The sequence below is a fragment of the Myotis davidii genome, unplaced genomic scaffold (assembly GCF_000327345.1).
Source record: "Myotis davidii unplaced genomic scaffold, ASM32734v1 scaffold73, whole genome shotgun sequence".
Lineage (NCBI taxonomy): Eukaryota > Metazoa > Chordata > Mammalia > Chiroptera > Vespertilionidae > Myotis > Myotis davidii.
In genome coordinates, this window is record NW_006286675.1 from 8,012,190 (window position 1) to 8,028,164 (window position 15,975).

A 15,975-nucleotide genomic window follows, 5' to 3' on the forward strand; every position below is an offset into this window, starting at 1 on the left:
TTTCCAGCTCCCCAAGATGCTGCCTTTGTCTGCTATCGCCGCACCAAGTCCTGCAGGTTCTTAATGGACATGCTGACATCGGTTCCCTTCTTTTTCTATTACCCTAGTCCAGATACTGATTAATAACTCCCCCTCCCCCAAGACAACTTTGAGACCTTCCTCACTAGTTTCCACACAGTATGCAGTCAAGTGTTCAGATCCAATCACTGCCGTGCTCCATAAACTTCCATGGCTCCCCACTGCTTATGAAATCTAAATCCCTTCGCCGGGTCCTCATAGCTCTGCAGCGTCTGACCTCAACCCACTTTGCAGTCCTGCTGTCTTCTCACTGCTCCTCCTACTGGGACCAGGACTGAGCTGGGGCGAGCCAGGGCCAGGCGTCTCGGGCCCAACAGGCCAGGAGGGCCCCCTCGGATGTGGCCCTGTCATTACTGGAGCCTGTGAGTGAGAGCTTCCCCCTAATCCCGCCCAGCCTCCTACACCCCTGGGCAACTTCTCATGTGGAAAAGGCAGGGCAGTCTGACCTGCGGTTGAGTCCTAGCTCTAGAGTCCTAGCTCTGGCATCCACTGGCGATGTGACCCTAGGCAGCTTGCCCACTGCTCTGAAGGGTCCATGAGAGAATGCAGGCTCCATGCCTGATGCATAGAAGGCACTTCACCAGCAGGTGCTCCCTTCCCAGCTCTCCTCATTTTCATATTGTTCTTCCCTCCCCCACCTGCATGGGCTCCCAGTGCCCTGTGCACCCTAACTCACTCATTCTCCAGGACACTGTCCGTCCACAGAGGCCTCTGCAATGCCACAGCCCTCGGGGTTCTTGCTCTGCTCTGACTTAGTGACTATACAGTTGGTAACTTTTCTGAGGTCCTTGTCATACTTGCAAGATATCTCTTTCCCAGCCTAGCTGCACATCCTTGCAGGGCAGGACCCGTGTCTTACATTCTGTGGGGTTGTCCACGACCTGAGAAAGTCTTCATGCATAACCAGCCCTTTAACGAATACACCAGCACACAAAGCTGGATACGATTGTGAAAACTACAACCAACCAGCCATCTTATGTTGCAAAGCAAAAATTCAGCAAAGGGCAAAGTACAGCGATTTATTCAGCCTTAAAAGTCAAACCTGAGAGGCGGCATGTTGTCAAAAGAGAACAGGTGTTAGAATCAGACAGGCCTGGGTTGGAGTCCTGACCCTGCCTTTATCGATCAACTTTATCCAATAAATTTCTATATAGTGCTTACCACAAGCAAGACGTGCGGCAGCATCAGCACCACCGGGCAGTTAGACGGGCAGGTTACCAGGTCCCACCCAAACCTGCCAAGTCAGAAACTCTGGGGGTGGGGCCTAGCCACCTGTGTTTTAACAAGACCTCAGGTGGCTAACATTATAATTGTTCTAAAATCATTCTAAATTGTTTTAAAACTCACCTCATTTCATCTCTTCCTTACTATATGTCCTCGGGGGGGTCATTTATAGCCTTACTTTCCTTACTATAAAGTGGGAACACTAAGAACCACTCAATGGATTGTTGTGAGGATTAGAAACAGTTGTCATACACCAGGCCAGTGTGGCTCAGTGGTTGAGCAATGACATGACCCATGCACTAAGAGGTCGCTGGTCAGGGCTTGATGCCTGGTAGGGGGCATGAAGGAGGCAGCCGATCAATGATGTTTCTCTCTCATCCATGTTTCTCAATTAATAAACAGATTTTAAATACAAATAGCTGTCATTCAAAAATGGTAGCTTTCTTCTCCTTTTTCATCGTTATCTTTGCAATTACAAGAGGTCATGTTGAGCATCTCTTCAACCCAAACTTGTCTAGTGCCTGTTGTCTCCTTGCCACTAGGTGGCAGGGTTTGCTGCTGATTTCCCAGCGTCAGAGGGGACCCTGACTCTGAGGAAGGGGCAGTGCCTGAATCCTGTAACTGCGGTGATGGCAATGGCACAGACCAGGTGGGCTCCCCCTGTGGAGCTTATGACTTTACTAACCACTGTTCACTTTGCCTGAAGCAAATGCAAACTATACAGAGCATGTCCTACCTGTGCTCCCACATCCCCTCAGTGTGGCTCTCAGCCCACCGGTGCTGCCTATGTGTCCCATGGTCAGAGACCCCACTGGGCAGTGCCCCAAAGCCCTCAGCTGGCCCTCTAGCCTGTTCCTTCAGCCTATGCACTGCCTGTCACTCCCCACCTTCCCACTCCTAGCGCTGGCCACCTGGAGGCAACCCCAAAGATCCCAGTCCCATGGTGAGCCCTGGCTCCCGAGGAAGGACCAGGAGGTGGGCAGGGCTGTAAGATGACATAAAGATCACCCTGGGAGCAGCTTCATTCCAATAGCAGACCCATCTGCTGGCCCCCAACTCCAGACTTACCCCAAAAGAGTGCTTAGGGTCTCTTGCCCTCACACCCTGCTCTGTGGCTATGGGGCCTCCCTGTTCCAAAAGGCATCAAAGCAAACAGGATGTTCTGACACAGCCACTATAAAATGGTCACATCAGAACGTAAAATCAAATTTTATCACCAATTCCTTATTCAGCAGACCATCCTCACCCTCACTTCCATACTAACTGTATAGGACTTTCACTTTCTATTCTGTTCCTCACTAATGTTTGAGTCCCTGATTCCACCTCCACCCCTACCCCCACCCCGCCCCTTTACTTTACAAGTGTGCATTAATTTAAACACCAGGGGATAACAGAAGGCTAGCATTTCAAACCAACCACTTAGGGTGTGTTAAGATTCTAAGGGTACGTCAGCCTGTTCCCCACAAACCATCATCATAAAGGAGTGTATTGATGTGAAATATAATATATATCTCCAAGTCCTGAAAGAACAGTTATAAACAACTTCTTGTGGTCTAGAGCCACGAATACAAGATCCTAATACAGCCCAACCAACCCTCCTTTCAATGTCCAACGTGCTCAACCTAATGAGGTTAGCAAAGTCTTAATCACACAGCAGAGATATCCATTGTCTATATTTTCAAATGGAGGAGGTTCCTGCATTAAGCAGCCAGATCAACTTATTTCTTGACAGTAAGAGATTTCAAATATATCTTTAAGAAGAAAAAAAAAAGCCCACAACTCTGGGAATGCAAGGATCACTCAGTCCTTTCAAGACAGAAGTGAATGATCAGAGACCAAGCACTTTGCTTACTCAGACACTGACAACTTTCCTCCCAAAAGGGTAGGTAGTTCATACTCTGCCTTCTATTCCTCACTTTTTCTTTTCAGCCCACTGAGAAGTGCTTCTACCACTAGTCTGAAGTTCTTCTCCCCGCTTGCTCAATGACCTTCAAGGTCAACGGACTGTTTTCATCCGCAGACCTGATGTCACCCTGCCCCTTAGATAAGAATGGCTCAATCTCCCATCTCACATCCTAGGGACAGTCCAACGCCTTCCCCAGCTATCTCTTATCTGCTGGTGTTGACTTCTCATCCTTCAGCTCCCTGATGTGCATCCCACCCCCAAACACAGACCACTGTGCGTAGCAGAATAATGCGGATTTGTGGGCTGCCAGAAACAGTTATGTGGAGACATTTCACATTTAATAACCTATCACTGCATAGCAGTCACTCAGCTTGTAGAATTCCTTCTGCCATACCGCTTCTCTGCCAATGCCTTGTGAACCATTCTCAGTAACAGTGCCATGCCAGGCTGCTGCTCAAAGTCCACCAATGGCTTCACGGCCTCAAACTTAAATCCAAACTTCCCATCAGGAAATACAGGCTCATCAGGGTCAACCCTTGCCCTTCCTATCTGCCCCGACGTCTGGTTTCTCCTGCTTTTGTCTCCCCAAGCCAGCCCCACACAAACGTCAGTTCCTAAGAATCGCACAGAAGAGGAAATGGCTAACTTATCATGAGTTTCTCTTTGACCACAGTCTACTCTCCAGGATCCCTCTCCTGCTGCTAACTTCTAAGTGTTGGGGTACCATTTACATGCTGATTGCCCCCAATTAGCATGTCCAACCAGCCCTCAAACCTCCACATCACCATCCATATCTAACTGCCTACATGACATCTGCCCTTGGATAGCTAATAGGTTTCTCAAACTTCTATGTCCAACATGGAAACCCTGGTTTCCCCCCAAACTAGTTTCTAAACCCTCCCCACATCAGAACCACCCAGTTATTTAAGTAAAAATTCTAGGGATCCTCCTTGTTCTTCCCTTTCTCTCATCCTGCACTTCCCATTCATGGACAAATTTTGCTTTTAAGCCTCTAAAACGCACCTCCCATCTCTTTCTTTCTGTTTCCATTGTCACCAATCCTGGCCACTACAACCGCCTCCTTCCTCCACAGGCGCTTTGTGGATTAGTAATATTATATCATTTACCTCTGAAAACCTTCCAGTGATATTCCTGTTTGTATTTAGCAAGTAAAACTTGCGTTGACCTTTAGAGCATTATATTTAGCTTTTAAAAGTGAGTTTTACCTATGTACTGGAAGGAAAAGATCTTAGTCTTAGGCCGTTTCCTTGTGCAACAACTGGAAAGGAGCAATGTCATTTGTTTTAATTCTTTCCCCCACAAAGCACAGTCTGCTGTAGTGTGCTTTATGTCTGACAGAGATAATTGGGGGGGGGGGGCACACTACAGATTATTTATAAAATTTGCCTCTGAAACATTTCTTTATAAATCTTGTTTTTAATTGAGGCAAATGTTTAAAAAGAAAGATGCAGACTTAAAGCATTGAACTTTTTTAAAAATGGTGTTTTGTTTTCATCTATTTTCTATCAGATAACATTTTATTTCTAAATTGGAGGTAGTCGGCACTCTTCAGATGAGTAGGTACTTTTATTGTAGAATCTTCTCAAAATTAAACTGAGCTTACTCAGGTTAAAGCAGTAGATACTGAAACAGCATACTCTCATAGAGCAGCAGAAAGAACTCTGGTACTTGTGGAACTCATAATAGTCCCCTAAATTTCAAAGTCCAAATCTGAGAATTACCAAACCCTGTGATTGTGGGGTCCCATAGTGCTTTTAAATCCAGGGGAAAAAACTATCACCAAAGCCTTGTCTTAATTTTTATTATGTATGTAACTGTGGAGCCAGCCTTTAAGGATGAAGCCCACAAGTAACTGACTTGTAACTTCGAAGCCAAGAATAGAATATTATTAGATCATTTAATCCAGCCTTTTGTCTCCTAAAACCTAATGCCCATTGTAGAAAAGCATTAGTATATTAGGACTAAGAGTTTGGGTTAAAAATAATGAGTGTTTACTCTTATTGCAGCATAAACATGTCAGTATTTTTAGATTTGTGCTAAACCACTAAAAATATTAATTTGAACTTGAAGGATTTGAATACTAGAAATCAATCTATCCTTTACTCTCCCGGTGTTGTTCATGCCTGTCTTTGGTTGTTTACATGCTCTTCTGCCCAGACTGTTAGTACTATATTTAGGGGCCCTTTTGGGGCTGATAAATACAATAGTTTAGCTTTTTCCTCTAAAATTGATCATGACTTCAACATTCCTAAGAACATAGTTCTGAATGAGTTAAATTGGAAGGAATTTTAATTATATTAAAACATATAATGTACTTTCTGCCTACTCAGATCTCTTCTCTGTCATGCCCTTATATTTCTCATTAAGCTATATACTACTTTTTTTGCTACTCCTTTTAGAAACTGAAAATTGTAGTTTCACTCAGTTTTTGTGTTATTAAGCATTTTGAATGTGTACTCCTGTATATGTGAACAGTTAAATCTTGACCTTTCAAAGTCATAGCTGCGAATTAACTTCAAGAATTGATATCTTTTGACCATTTATATGAGGGTTGCTAGTGTATTCTGTACATGGCTGTAAATTACGTGCATTTCCTCTGTGTTTATGTTAACTAGCTGAATTTTATTTAAATTGTGAAAACTTAAAAAATTAAAATAGGCTTATGAAAAAACAACAACCCTTCCAGTGGTTCCCCCTGTTGCTTTTTCAAATAAAACCCAAATTCCTTACATTGATATGAGGCCCTGCACATTAATCTGAGGACCCAGCTTTCCAAGCTCATTCAGCACATGGCAGCCCCCTCCCGTGTCCTTGAGCAGAGCTTCCGTTTTCCATAAGACACCAAATGCGAACAAACAGAACTGACACCTGGTCAGTCCCAGTGGGGATGGGCAAGCATCTCAGCTCTGACACAAAAGGCCCTCCTCCCCCTGGTCTGGCCCACAGCAATGTCCACCAATTGCTTAGGGGGTTCCACTGTGACTTCTCCACCATCTACCCTCACGACTGTGCAGCTGGACCAGACTAAAGAGGTTACACAACCCGCACATGCACTCCACACCCACAGGCTGGAAAGCAGGCCTGGGCTATTCCCCCAGGAGTGCTGCTGCCTGCAGAGCTTGCAGGTGGAAAGCCGGCTCGCCAACAGGGAGAATGAAGTGTGGCAGTTAGCTCATGTTTACCAGGCCGGGGGCAGACTCGGCCTGAGCTCTGGTACTTCCCCGGGCCCTTCTGGCACAGGGGAACTTTCTGAATGCGCCCAGGCCTTGCTCTCACTTCTCCAGGCCTTGCTCTCACCTCTCCAGTTGATGGTTTGTTTCACAAGCCTGAGGACAATGAGGAGGATTTGCTGTCTTGAAGGCAAAACACAGAGGCTTTTGGGGACAATGGAAGCTGGGTGAGCCTGAATTCTTCATGTTCATAAATGTGCCCTAATTAATCTAAAATTATAATAAAATACAGACAGTGCTTTGCAAACAGCAAGGATTCACGTGCTCTAAACCATTGAAAACTGCTTCTTGAAGGAACGGGCATGGTGAAGCCTGAGTCAGCAGTGCCTAAGTGCCGCTCTATGTGCTGGAAGTTAAAAACGGGCCTGCACTTACTCTAGTTTCTATAACTACTTCCCGGATGCAGAGAAGGAGCAGGTAAAAGGAGAAGAGGAGTTGCTGTCTACAGGCTGACTGTCTCAAAGTGCGCTCCCCGGGGAACAAAGAAGCCTCCTCATGCTATCTCGTGTGGCTCGGGAGGCCTGCAGGCCCCGATTTGAACTCTGGCTTTGCCACTTATCTGTGCGCCCTGGGCAGGTTCCTTCCCTCCTCCCAGCCTCATTCTCTTCATCGATAAATTGGGACTATTCCCCCTCCTTGCAGAGCTGTTATGGGATTTTTTGAGATAATGGAGGTAGAGAGTTTAAGGCCAGCATTACCCAGTGCATGCTGGGTAAATGACAGCGACTGTTATTGTGTTCTTTTGCTCACAGGTAGCAGTGATTCAGATCTATTACTGACCTCCTGCCATCCCCCTTCTGGGACTTTGCCCAGTGCTCCACCTGGGCCAGGCTGCTCTTCCTCTGGCTGTGCTTTTCATGGTTGGTCCTGGGAGGAAAGGCCCGCGGGTATCCGCCCGTCCCATTCTGCTCTGCTGGGCCGTATGCGATGCCATTCTTCTCTGCCCTCTGGGGCTGTGCCTGCTGGCCTCTCAGGCCACTGGGTAAGTCCACAAACAAGGCATCCTCCTCAGCTGGCGAGTACGGAGACCTGGTCTTGCTCCTGTCCCTCCTGCCCTCGGATGGGTGGGAACGGTACCGTTCTTCCTCTTGCTCCCGCCTCTCGTAGCCATAGGAGTCCTCATGGCGGCGATGAGGACAATCCCTCGCATGTCCGGGTCCCACGCGGCCACACTCACGACAGGACTCCGCGTGGTTGACCTGGGGGACTGCCTGCCGCTCCAGCTTCTCCAGGTCCCTGCAACAACAGAAGTACATTCAGCCCGATCCAGACAGCACCGCCGGCAGCCAATCTCCTCAAAGCACACCCTTGGCACTCAAACTACCTCCAGACCTTTGCACGGGCTGTTCCCTCTGCCTGGACCACCTGTATTCCCAGCCCCTCACTCCACCCACTTGAGCTTCTACTCCTTTGAGATCTAACATGTTACCATCTCCTGGAAGCCACCCCGGCCACATGTACCCAGTCTAGATCAGAACCTTAACCAACACCATGGTCACACTGGACCAACTGGCCCAAGTAGACATGGTGAGAGGCCCATCTTGCCAAGCATCATATGTCCAGAACTCGTGTGCAGAGACTGTGACAGACCAGGCGCGTTGAATGAGTAAATGATACAGTGATAGTCTCACACCGTTCCATATTGCCATCTGCCCAAGGCTGTCCACCTTGGACAGAAAGGCTCGGGAGCCCACTGGCTGCCAGCACAGCCCCAAGAGCAATGGCAGCATAAGGAACATTCCCACTCTCTGGTACCAGGGACACAGCAGTGGCTCCACAAGCTTTGCAGCATTTAGACTGGGGAGGCAGGGAAGGGAACACACTCCATCCCAGAAGGACCAGGAAAATTACCAGAGACCCTTGGATGGGGCAGCTAGTCTACTTGTGCCCCATGGTGAAAAGTCCTGGCCTTGAGATCCATCACTCTTCCAACAGCCAAGCCAGACATCTCTCATTTCAACATGAAAGCGTACAATGGGAATGCCGCTGCATTTACATCCTAGATTTAGCCACACCTAACCCAGATAAATATTTGGACTTTTTGTTTGTGAACCAATAACTTCTCTTTCTCATTAAGCTAGTTTGAGTTTGGTCTCTGTTACTTACAGTGGAAGGAATCCTATTATATCATTTAATAATGATACTAGAGGCCCAGTGCATGAAAATTCATGCACTGGGTTTGGGGGGGAGGGGTCCCTCAGCCCGGCCTGTCCCCTCTCACAGTCCAGGAGCCCTCAGGGGTGGGAGGCGACTGGCCATCAGGGGGAGGCGACACCCCATCACACTTCTGCTGTTGCCACTGCCAGCAGCATAAGCCTTGGCCGGCCCTGGTTACCTGAGCCTTGGGCGGCCCTGGGTGGCTGGGGAGCTGAGGGGACTGGGCGCCGTCATCTTTGAGGGCATGGCATTCACTTAGCATATTTCTCCTTATTGGCTGTGGGCGCCGCCATCTTTGCAACAGCATGAGGGTCAATTAGCATATTCCCTCTTTATTAGATGGATCTTTAGATGATGATCTCTGAGGGCCTTTCCATTCCTAAAACCTCCAGCAGTAGGAACATATAGGAACTATTCAGGTTCTACACTTTTAGAAAAAGCAATTCTTACAGTAAATTTATGAAGTGACATCTCTGTTCCTCAATGTACACATTCTAGGTTTTGATTTCATCTTTCCTTTCTTCCTTTAATCCTCCATAACCGCATCAGTGTAACCCCAACCAGTAGCCTTCACGTTGCTTAAGTTGGCCTTTATCTTCTTTGCTATTCCTCAAATTTGAGAAACCGTCCAAGGAGGATGTGCTAAGGCTGCTGCCTTAAGATTAAACTCTGGCCGCACTCTGGGCCATGCCCCGGCCAAGGAGCTTTCTCACCTGGTTACTCCAATCATGAGGCCTACCAGTAAGTAAGTGTACCTCAAAGATAAACTGCACTTTGTCATACAAGCTACATTGGGAAGCAAATATACCACCTACATGAATGACATAAGAACTGAAGGGAAAAGGGTTTCCTCAACTACAGGACCCAAGGACTGTGGTACAGTGTCTGAGGGCAACCAACTGCAACATGAACTTTCCTGGTCAAGGACCTTGCATTTACTGAGCTCTCATACACCCACTGGGTGGGCACCTGGGTGCATGAGAAAGCAGTACCGAAAACTGCTTCTGCCATCAAAGCCAGACGATCCTAACACCCCATCGAATAAACTGTTCCCATAAAATGACTTCAAATTGTGGAGTGTGCCAGGCTTTTCTAACTTATAACTGTCAATCTTAGACCTACTGTACAGGAACACATGAGGTACACACCCTTGTATATGTCAGTCCTTTCTGAAGATAAATTTGATAAGGAATGACAAATCCTTTTCTTCAGATTTACACCAACATTTACTACAAAACAAAGCTTTAGAGAGCAGCTAAAAGAATGGTAGTCTGGCAGCATTCCAGGCCCTAAGACTTGCAGTTATGAACAACTCCTAGTCCCAGGGCTGCTGGGCCATAGAGAAAACGCCTTTGTGCCCAAAATGTGTAACCTATAGCTACAGGTAAGAAAGGGGAGGTAAAGCTCCCTCTCCCCCACCTTACCCAACTTCAACATTGACTTTACTAAGTTATAGGCTTGAAGGAAAAAATGTTTTTTGGCTTTCTCCCTGTCTCCTTATATTCCTAACAATTTAACACATGACTTCTCAAATCAGGAGACCTGTCACAAAATAGATTTGCCATGCTCAATGGAGCACAGTGATGGGAAAAATGAAGCACCCTTGGCTGTCAATGATTGTGTCACTCAGATGCTTGCCATGTCGGGCACAGACGTGTAGCTAAGATGACACTGCCTTTCCTGTGCAGGCCACTGTGATCACTGTAAGCACCTGGAGTCAGATATTGTTCAAAACATGGGGAACTTCTGACATTTGGTGACCATTTGGACCATACATATCACTTCCCGAGCACAACAAACCCAGAGGGCATAGGATTTTGAGCTAGTCAGGCCTGGACTCAAGTGCTGGCTTCACCCCAGTATACACTGGGTGCCCCTGGGCAAGTCCCTGACCTCTCTGGTTTCAGGTTCCTCCTATGCAAAACGGGCACATCAGCCCCTGCCTTCCTGGGTTGTTGCGAGGATTCAAGGGGACAATGCATAGAATAAGCACAGTGCATGTCTGGCACACAGTGTGCCTTCACATGCAAATGGGTTGCCTCCCAACATCTATTCTCCCCTCCTGCCTTACCCCATTTATTTTTCAAAGCAGCAATGTACCCAGCAAAAAAAAATACACTTCCCAACCTCCCTTGGAACTGAGGGTGATCATGTAACTAACACAGATCCAGCCAAGAAGATGTACGCAGAAATCTTAACATCTTTAAAAGAAGCACCGTAGCTGGTTTAGCTACCCTTCCCTTCCTCCTGCCTGGAATGTAGCCTCTGTGCTGGAGAGCAAGGTGACAACAATGTGAATGAAAGCCATCTGCTGAAACCTGGGTAGAAAGCAAGAGCCAGGCCCCTGATGGCATCATGGAGCTGGTGTACCGGCCTGGATTTCTGTTCTGTGAGAAAACTAACGCCCAATTTGAGTGCACCATTCTGAATCGGGTAGTTCTATGACTAGCAACCAAATGCAATCCCTAACTGCATTAGGGGCTAAGCCTTCTATTTGCAGGGGTTATGTGCCCTTATTTTCAGCAGATCACAGCAATGCTCTCTGTCTGCTTTGAGCAGATATTTATTTCCACTACAAGTGGGAAGAGAACACATCTCAGACCAGGATATTTCTCTCTCGTCCCTTTTTTTCACAAGAACTTGGAAGGTAACATCTTACTAAACAATTGTGCACTGATTATCATTTTATTCTGATCCCAAACTCTTATCTCACCAGGAAATAAGGAATAGCATTCCCCTCTATCTTAATGCTAAACACACACATTAAAACTCATTCGAAGACGCGGGTGGGCAGAGGGATGACAACATGTAGCGACTTGGTTGGACCTTGGTCCTATTGTTGGATACAGCCCCTCTGTTGTAATCCCACTGGAGGATCCCTGCCCATTCACTTCACCTAAACAACCAGACAAGCAGCGAGAACCAGGGCCAGGCCACTGACATTCTTGGAGAGTCTGGTCCGAGCCAGGTCAGTGGCAGAAGCCCTGCCTGGGGAGCCCAGCTCAGCCCGTGTTGACAGACGCCGAGTCCAGAGCATTGACCTTCAGCCTCAGGAGGACAGTGAGCTCCAAAGCCAGGACCCACCCTGGACACAGTCCACAGACTTGCACAAAAGGGTGAAGAGAAAGCGACTCGGAGTCTCTAGGGAGCCCTAAGACAGGTTCGCTCGCTTGAATTCGCTCCTAGCATTTGAGGGAGAAAATGGCTGGAGAGAAGGAAGACAGGAGTCAGTTTCTGCTCTTCCCCAGAGTTAAATAGGTCAGTCCCCCTGGGAGGGGGAAAGGTATCTGGCCACCTTTCATGCTCTGCTCTAGATGAACAATAGAGGGCCTGGCAGAGGCAATCCCCACTGCTGCCCTCCCCTAGAGAAGAGCAGGGCCGAAGATAAATGAACCACCAGTCTGCCCAGCTGAGGGGCCTCTTGCCTCAGCAGAATGGTTCTTGGCAAACTCCCCTGTGAAGATTCAAGGACTGACAAACCAGACGAAGAAGAAAGGGAAGGTATTCTATGCCAGCCAGGTCTCCTCACTCTGCTCATTCCTGCCTGGAGAATCCTTCCCTCTTCCTTCTACCTGAGCAAGTGGTGCTCAACGGCCCCAGCTCAACCTGAGCTGGTCTGCAGTCCTGGCACAGGCCACACCCACTCACCTCCCATCGCCCTACATGGCAGGCACAGTTCTGGCTCATTCAGTATCTGTGGCCAATGCTTGGTTATTGTTATCAAATGCTGGGTCCTACTGCGTGCCACAAACTTGATATAGCCCATCTCTAACACCTGCAAGGTTAGCACTGTCAAGTCCAGAGAGGCTGAGGGCAGTCACGTGAGTACTGGATTACTTACAATAAATGATCTCTACTGGGGTGGGGATGAGGCAGCAACGGCCATCACTGACTGCGCACCCGGGAAATGCAAAACCCTCAGCCAAGCTCGTTACATACATGACCTCTTCTTATCATTGTACAATCCCACAGGCTAGATATAGTCTTGCTCTTTCCTTACAGGTCATGAAAGTGAAGCTCAGAGAGGTTCACCATCATGCAAGCAGTGACACAAGCAAGACTCAAACCCTATCTGGTCCAACCCCAAAGCCCTGCACCTGGCTAAGTATTTATTACTTCTGCCAAGGGACCAAGGGGCTTGTCCAACTGAGGTGTTCCTGCTACACTTTACCCAAAATGATCAGAATTTGGAAGGTCAAATATTCAGTTGTCTGAAGAGAGTGCAGAGAGCCATTTCCGAGCAGGCTGATTCCTCACACGCCAGTCCCACAGCAGTGCTCAGATTGCTCTCGGACATCCCCAGTCCTTAGCTGAACATCTCACAGGTAGAGTTCCTATAGATATTTGGTTCATCTATCCACCCACCCACCTGCCCAGCCAGCCAAACATCCATGCACCCGTTCAATAACTGAATGTTTACTATGTGCCAGGCACTCTTCTCATTTTCAAGGAGCTTACAATTTATAGAGGTGACAATCAGAAACCAGGCCAATGTAACGTTAGCATGAAAGTTCTATGCATAAGGAATGACAGAGTGCTACAAGCAGGGGCTCTAACACACTGAAGGGTGAGGGGAGGAGGAAATAACACCTAGACTAAGGCTTGGAGGGTGTGCTGACGTTGTCCTAATCAGGGTGAGGGCTGCGGGAGCAGCTGAGCAAGGCCCAGAGGGATCCTACTGCCTCCAGAGATGGACCACTATCTACCTCCCAGATGCCACTACAGTCTCCTCCACCCCTTTCTCTCTGATTCAACCACACTCCTAAGCTTCTGTTTCTTGAACAAAACAAGCTCATTTTTGCCTAAGGTTGTTTGTAAGTGCCATTCCTTCTGCCCAGAACATTCTTCCTCTAAGTTTTGTATATGGGACTTTCTTATATCAATCAGGCCTCACACCCACATCTTTGCCATATAGAGAAGCCTCCCCTTACCACCCTACTCCCTGCCTGCTAGTCTCTCCAACCCCATCATCCTATTTTACTGCATCTTCGTGCACAGATCACGATAAAAAATCATCTTGTTGATTTGTTTGCCTGTTTATGGTCTGTCTCCCTGACCTCCAAGAATGCATGGGACTTTGCCTCTCTCTTCAACACTGTTGTATTTCCCAGCAATCTTTAACACTGTGACCCAAAATATGCTCTCAATAAATATTCGTAAAATAAAAGACTTAATGGATGAATGCATGAACAAATGCACCCAACTCAAGAACTTCAGTGTGGTTGGGGCATAGAGAATGGGGAGTGGTAAGATATGAGCCAAGAGTGTCTGTAGGGACCAGACTCAGGCATTGCTCAAAAGCCCTGTTAAGGAAGTTGGATTTTACTAAAACAGTAACTAGACTGTAAGTACCTCCAGTCCCAAGACAGCACTATAGTTACACTGGAGGCCACAAAGTTTGGAAACTCAGAAAAGAGGTAAGTTGCCTCCTGATAGGCCCTCCTATCTGAGTCACGTGTGAGATGTGAGTTGTGAGGGCAAGCTGAACTCCCTGCTTAGTGCTTTAGCTTGTTAGAGAGGGCAGGCATCCTATGATAAGAGAGAAAAAGCAGTCCATCAGGGAAAGTTGGGAAGCCAGATTTCAAGGAGGTGCAGGGAATCTAAAACTAGAGTCCGAAGTCTGACAAGTGGAAGAACATGGGAACAGGGGAAAAACTATGAACAGGAAGTAGCTGGCAGCAATGCTTGGTGCATGCTCCTTACAGCTTGAGGAGGGGGGTGAGGTGGGGAGGGAGGTCTCAAGAATACCTGAATGAGTATCTATCAAGAGACCCTGAAGCCTGTGTAGGAAAGAAGAGGACAAAGGGAAGAGGTGCAGTGAGGGTGCTCAGCTTGGCTCCTGGGAATGCTGCAGGAAAAGGCTGGGGGGCAGGGTATAAGGAGCAGGCTGAGGGACAGTGCTGCAGAACCCTGGGTTGTTGAACTACAGTTCACACTACTAGGGGATGGGCACATCCTGGTGAGGGAGGGAGTGTAATTTGCTCACAGGAAGTTCATCATCCATGTGATCCAGAGGATTAACGATGAAACTGGAAGGGTGTAAAGAAGAGAGCCAATGATGTTGTCAAACCAAACCCTATGGAAGCCAGCATATGTGAAAGGGGTATCTACTACGTCTTAGGCATCATGCACAGTAGGCACTTTATCCATTCATTTATTTAATACTTGCAACAATTCTAGAACTAAGAAAAGCTGAGGTTTAAACAGCATACCTAAATTGTACAAGTGACACAGCTAGAAAGTAGTGGAGGTGGGATTTGAACTAGGCTTATCTGACCTCAGAGACTACACTCTTTGAGGAAATACGTAAGGTAAAAGAGGTCAATGTAGTAGGAAGTAAGGGGTGGACCAGCTGCCCTGGACATTGGCTATTTGTGCCTCCTTTATCTCATGGCGCACCTCATTTTACCTTCCTCTGCCCACAGCCCGAATGCTACTTGGGCATCCACCCTGCCTCACTCTTAGGCCCATGGTCTGGTTCTCAGCAGTGGAGCATGTATCCCAGGCCTGTGCCAATCAGCATGTGTGTTCCCTGGCCATGCTGCATGGTTTAGTGTGTAAATGTGATCTAAGCCTGTTTAATCATAATAGATATCTGGACATGAACTCTGCTCTTTCCTGCTAGACTGAAACTGGATGATATTAAGTTTGGGGCTACTGCAGCTATTCTGCCACCTAGATCTGTCCGGGACCACCATATGGAGTTCAAGAATGAATTCAGAAGTGGGCACAGCCCAGAGATTGACTTATAATGATATTGTCTGAGCCTTAAACCCAGCTGTTTCTAAAGCTAGATCTATTCTGAACTTTCCAGTTACATAAATCAATTCATTCCCCCCTCAAGGTAAATCTGTCTGCATCTTCTGTAACCTTGCAATCAGGAGTCCTACTACACCACATTCATACAGAAAGCATCTGCCCATATGACTAAGCATGGAAGCATTTGGGTGAGAGTCAAGGAGAGGAGAGAACAAAGCACTACTACTTGGCCGCCCCCTTAACAGTGACGCAAGTTTTCTAATGCAGATCACCAAACTGGAGGAAAGGGAAGGTTTAGTTCGGCCTGACAAATAATTCTAACTAACCAAATGTCTGAACATCTTATTCTGGAAAAAACCCCCACAAAACAGAACATTTACTAAAGTCTGGATTTGCTTCGCTGACAATTTCATCTCTCATAAAATTAAAAGGAAATGATTTGCTGCCTTTATTCTGACTCAGAAGGTAGAACAAACTGTGATTTTTAAAAATATATGTATCTTTTTACTGATTTCAGAGAGGAAGGGAGAGGGAGAGAGCTAGAAACATCAGTGATGACAGAGAATCACTGATCACCTGCCTCCTGCATGCCCCAACTGG

At 47.2% G+C, this 15,975-nt stretch overlaps 1 protein-coding gene across 1 annotated transcript in view; it reads right to left on the reverse strand.

Moving 5' to 3' along the window:
- PLEKHA7 (pleckstrin homology domain containing A7) overlaps window positions 1-15,975 on the reverse strand; it is an 89,397-nt gene that overhangs the window by 35,666 nt on the left and 37,756 nt on the right. The window contains exon 8 of the mRNA XM_015560348.1: window positions 7,240-7,695. Coding sequence (XP_015415834.1) covers window positions 7,240-7,695 — 456 coding nt within the window. The remainder of the gene's footprint in view (window positions 1-7,239; window positions 7,696-15,975) is intronic.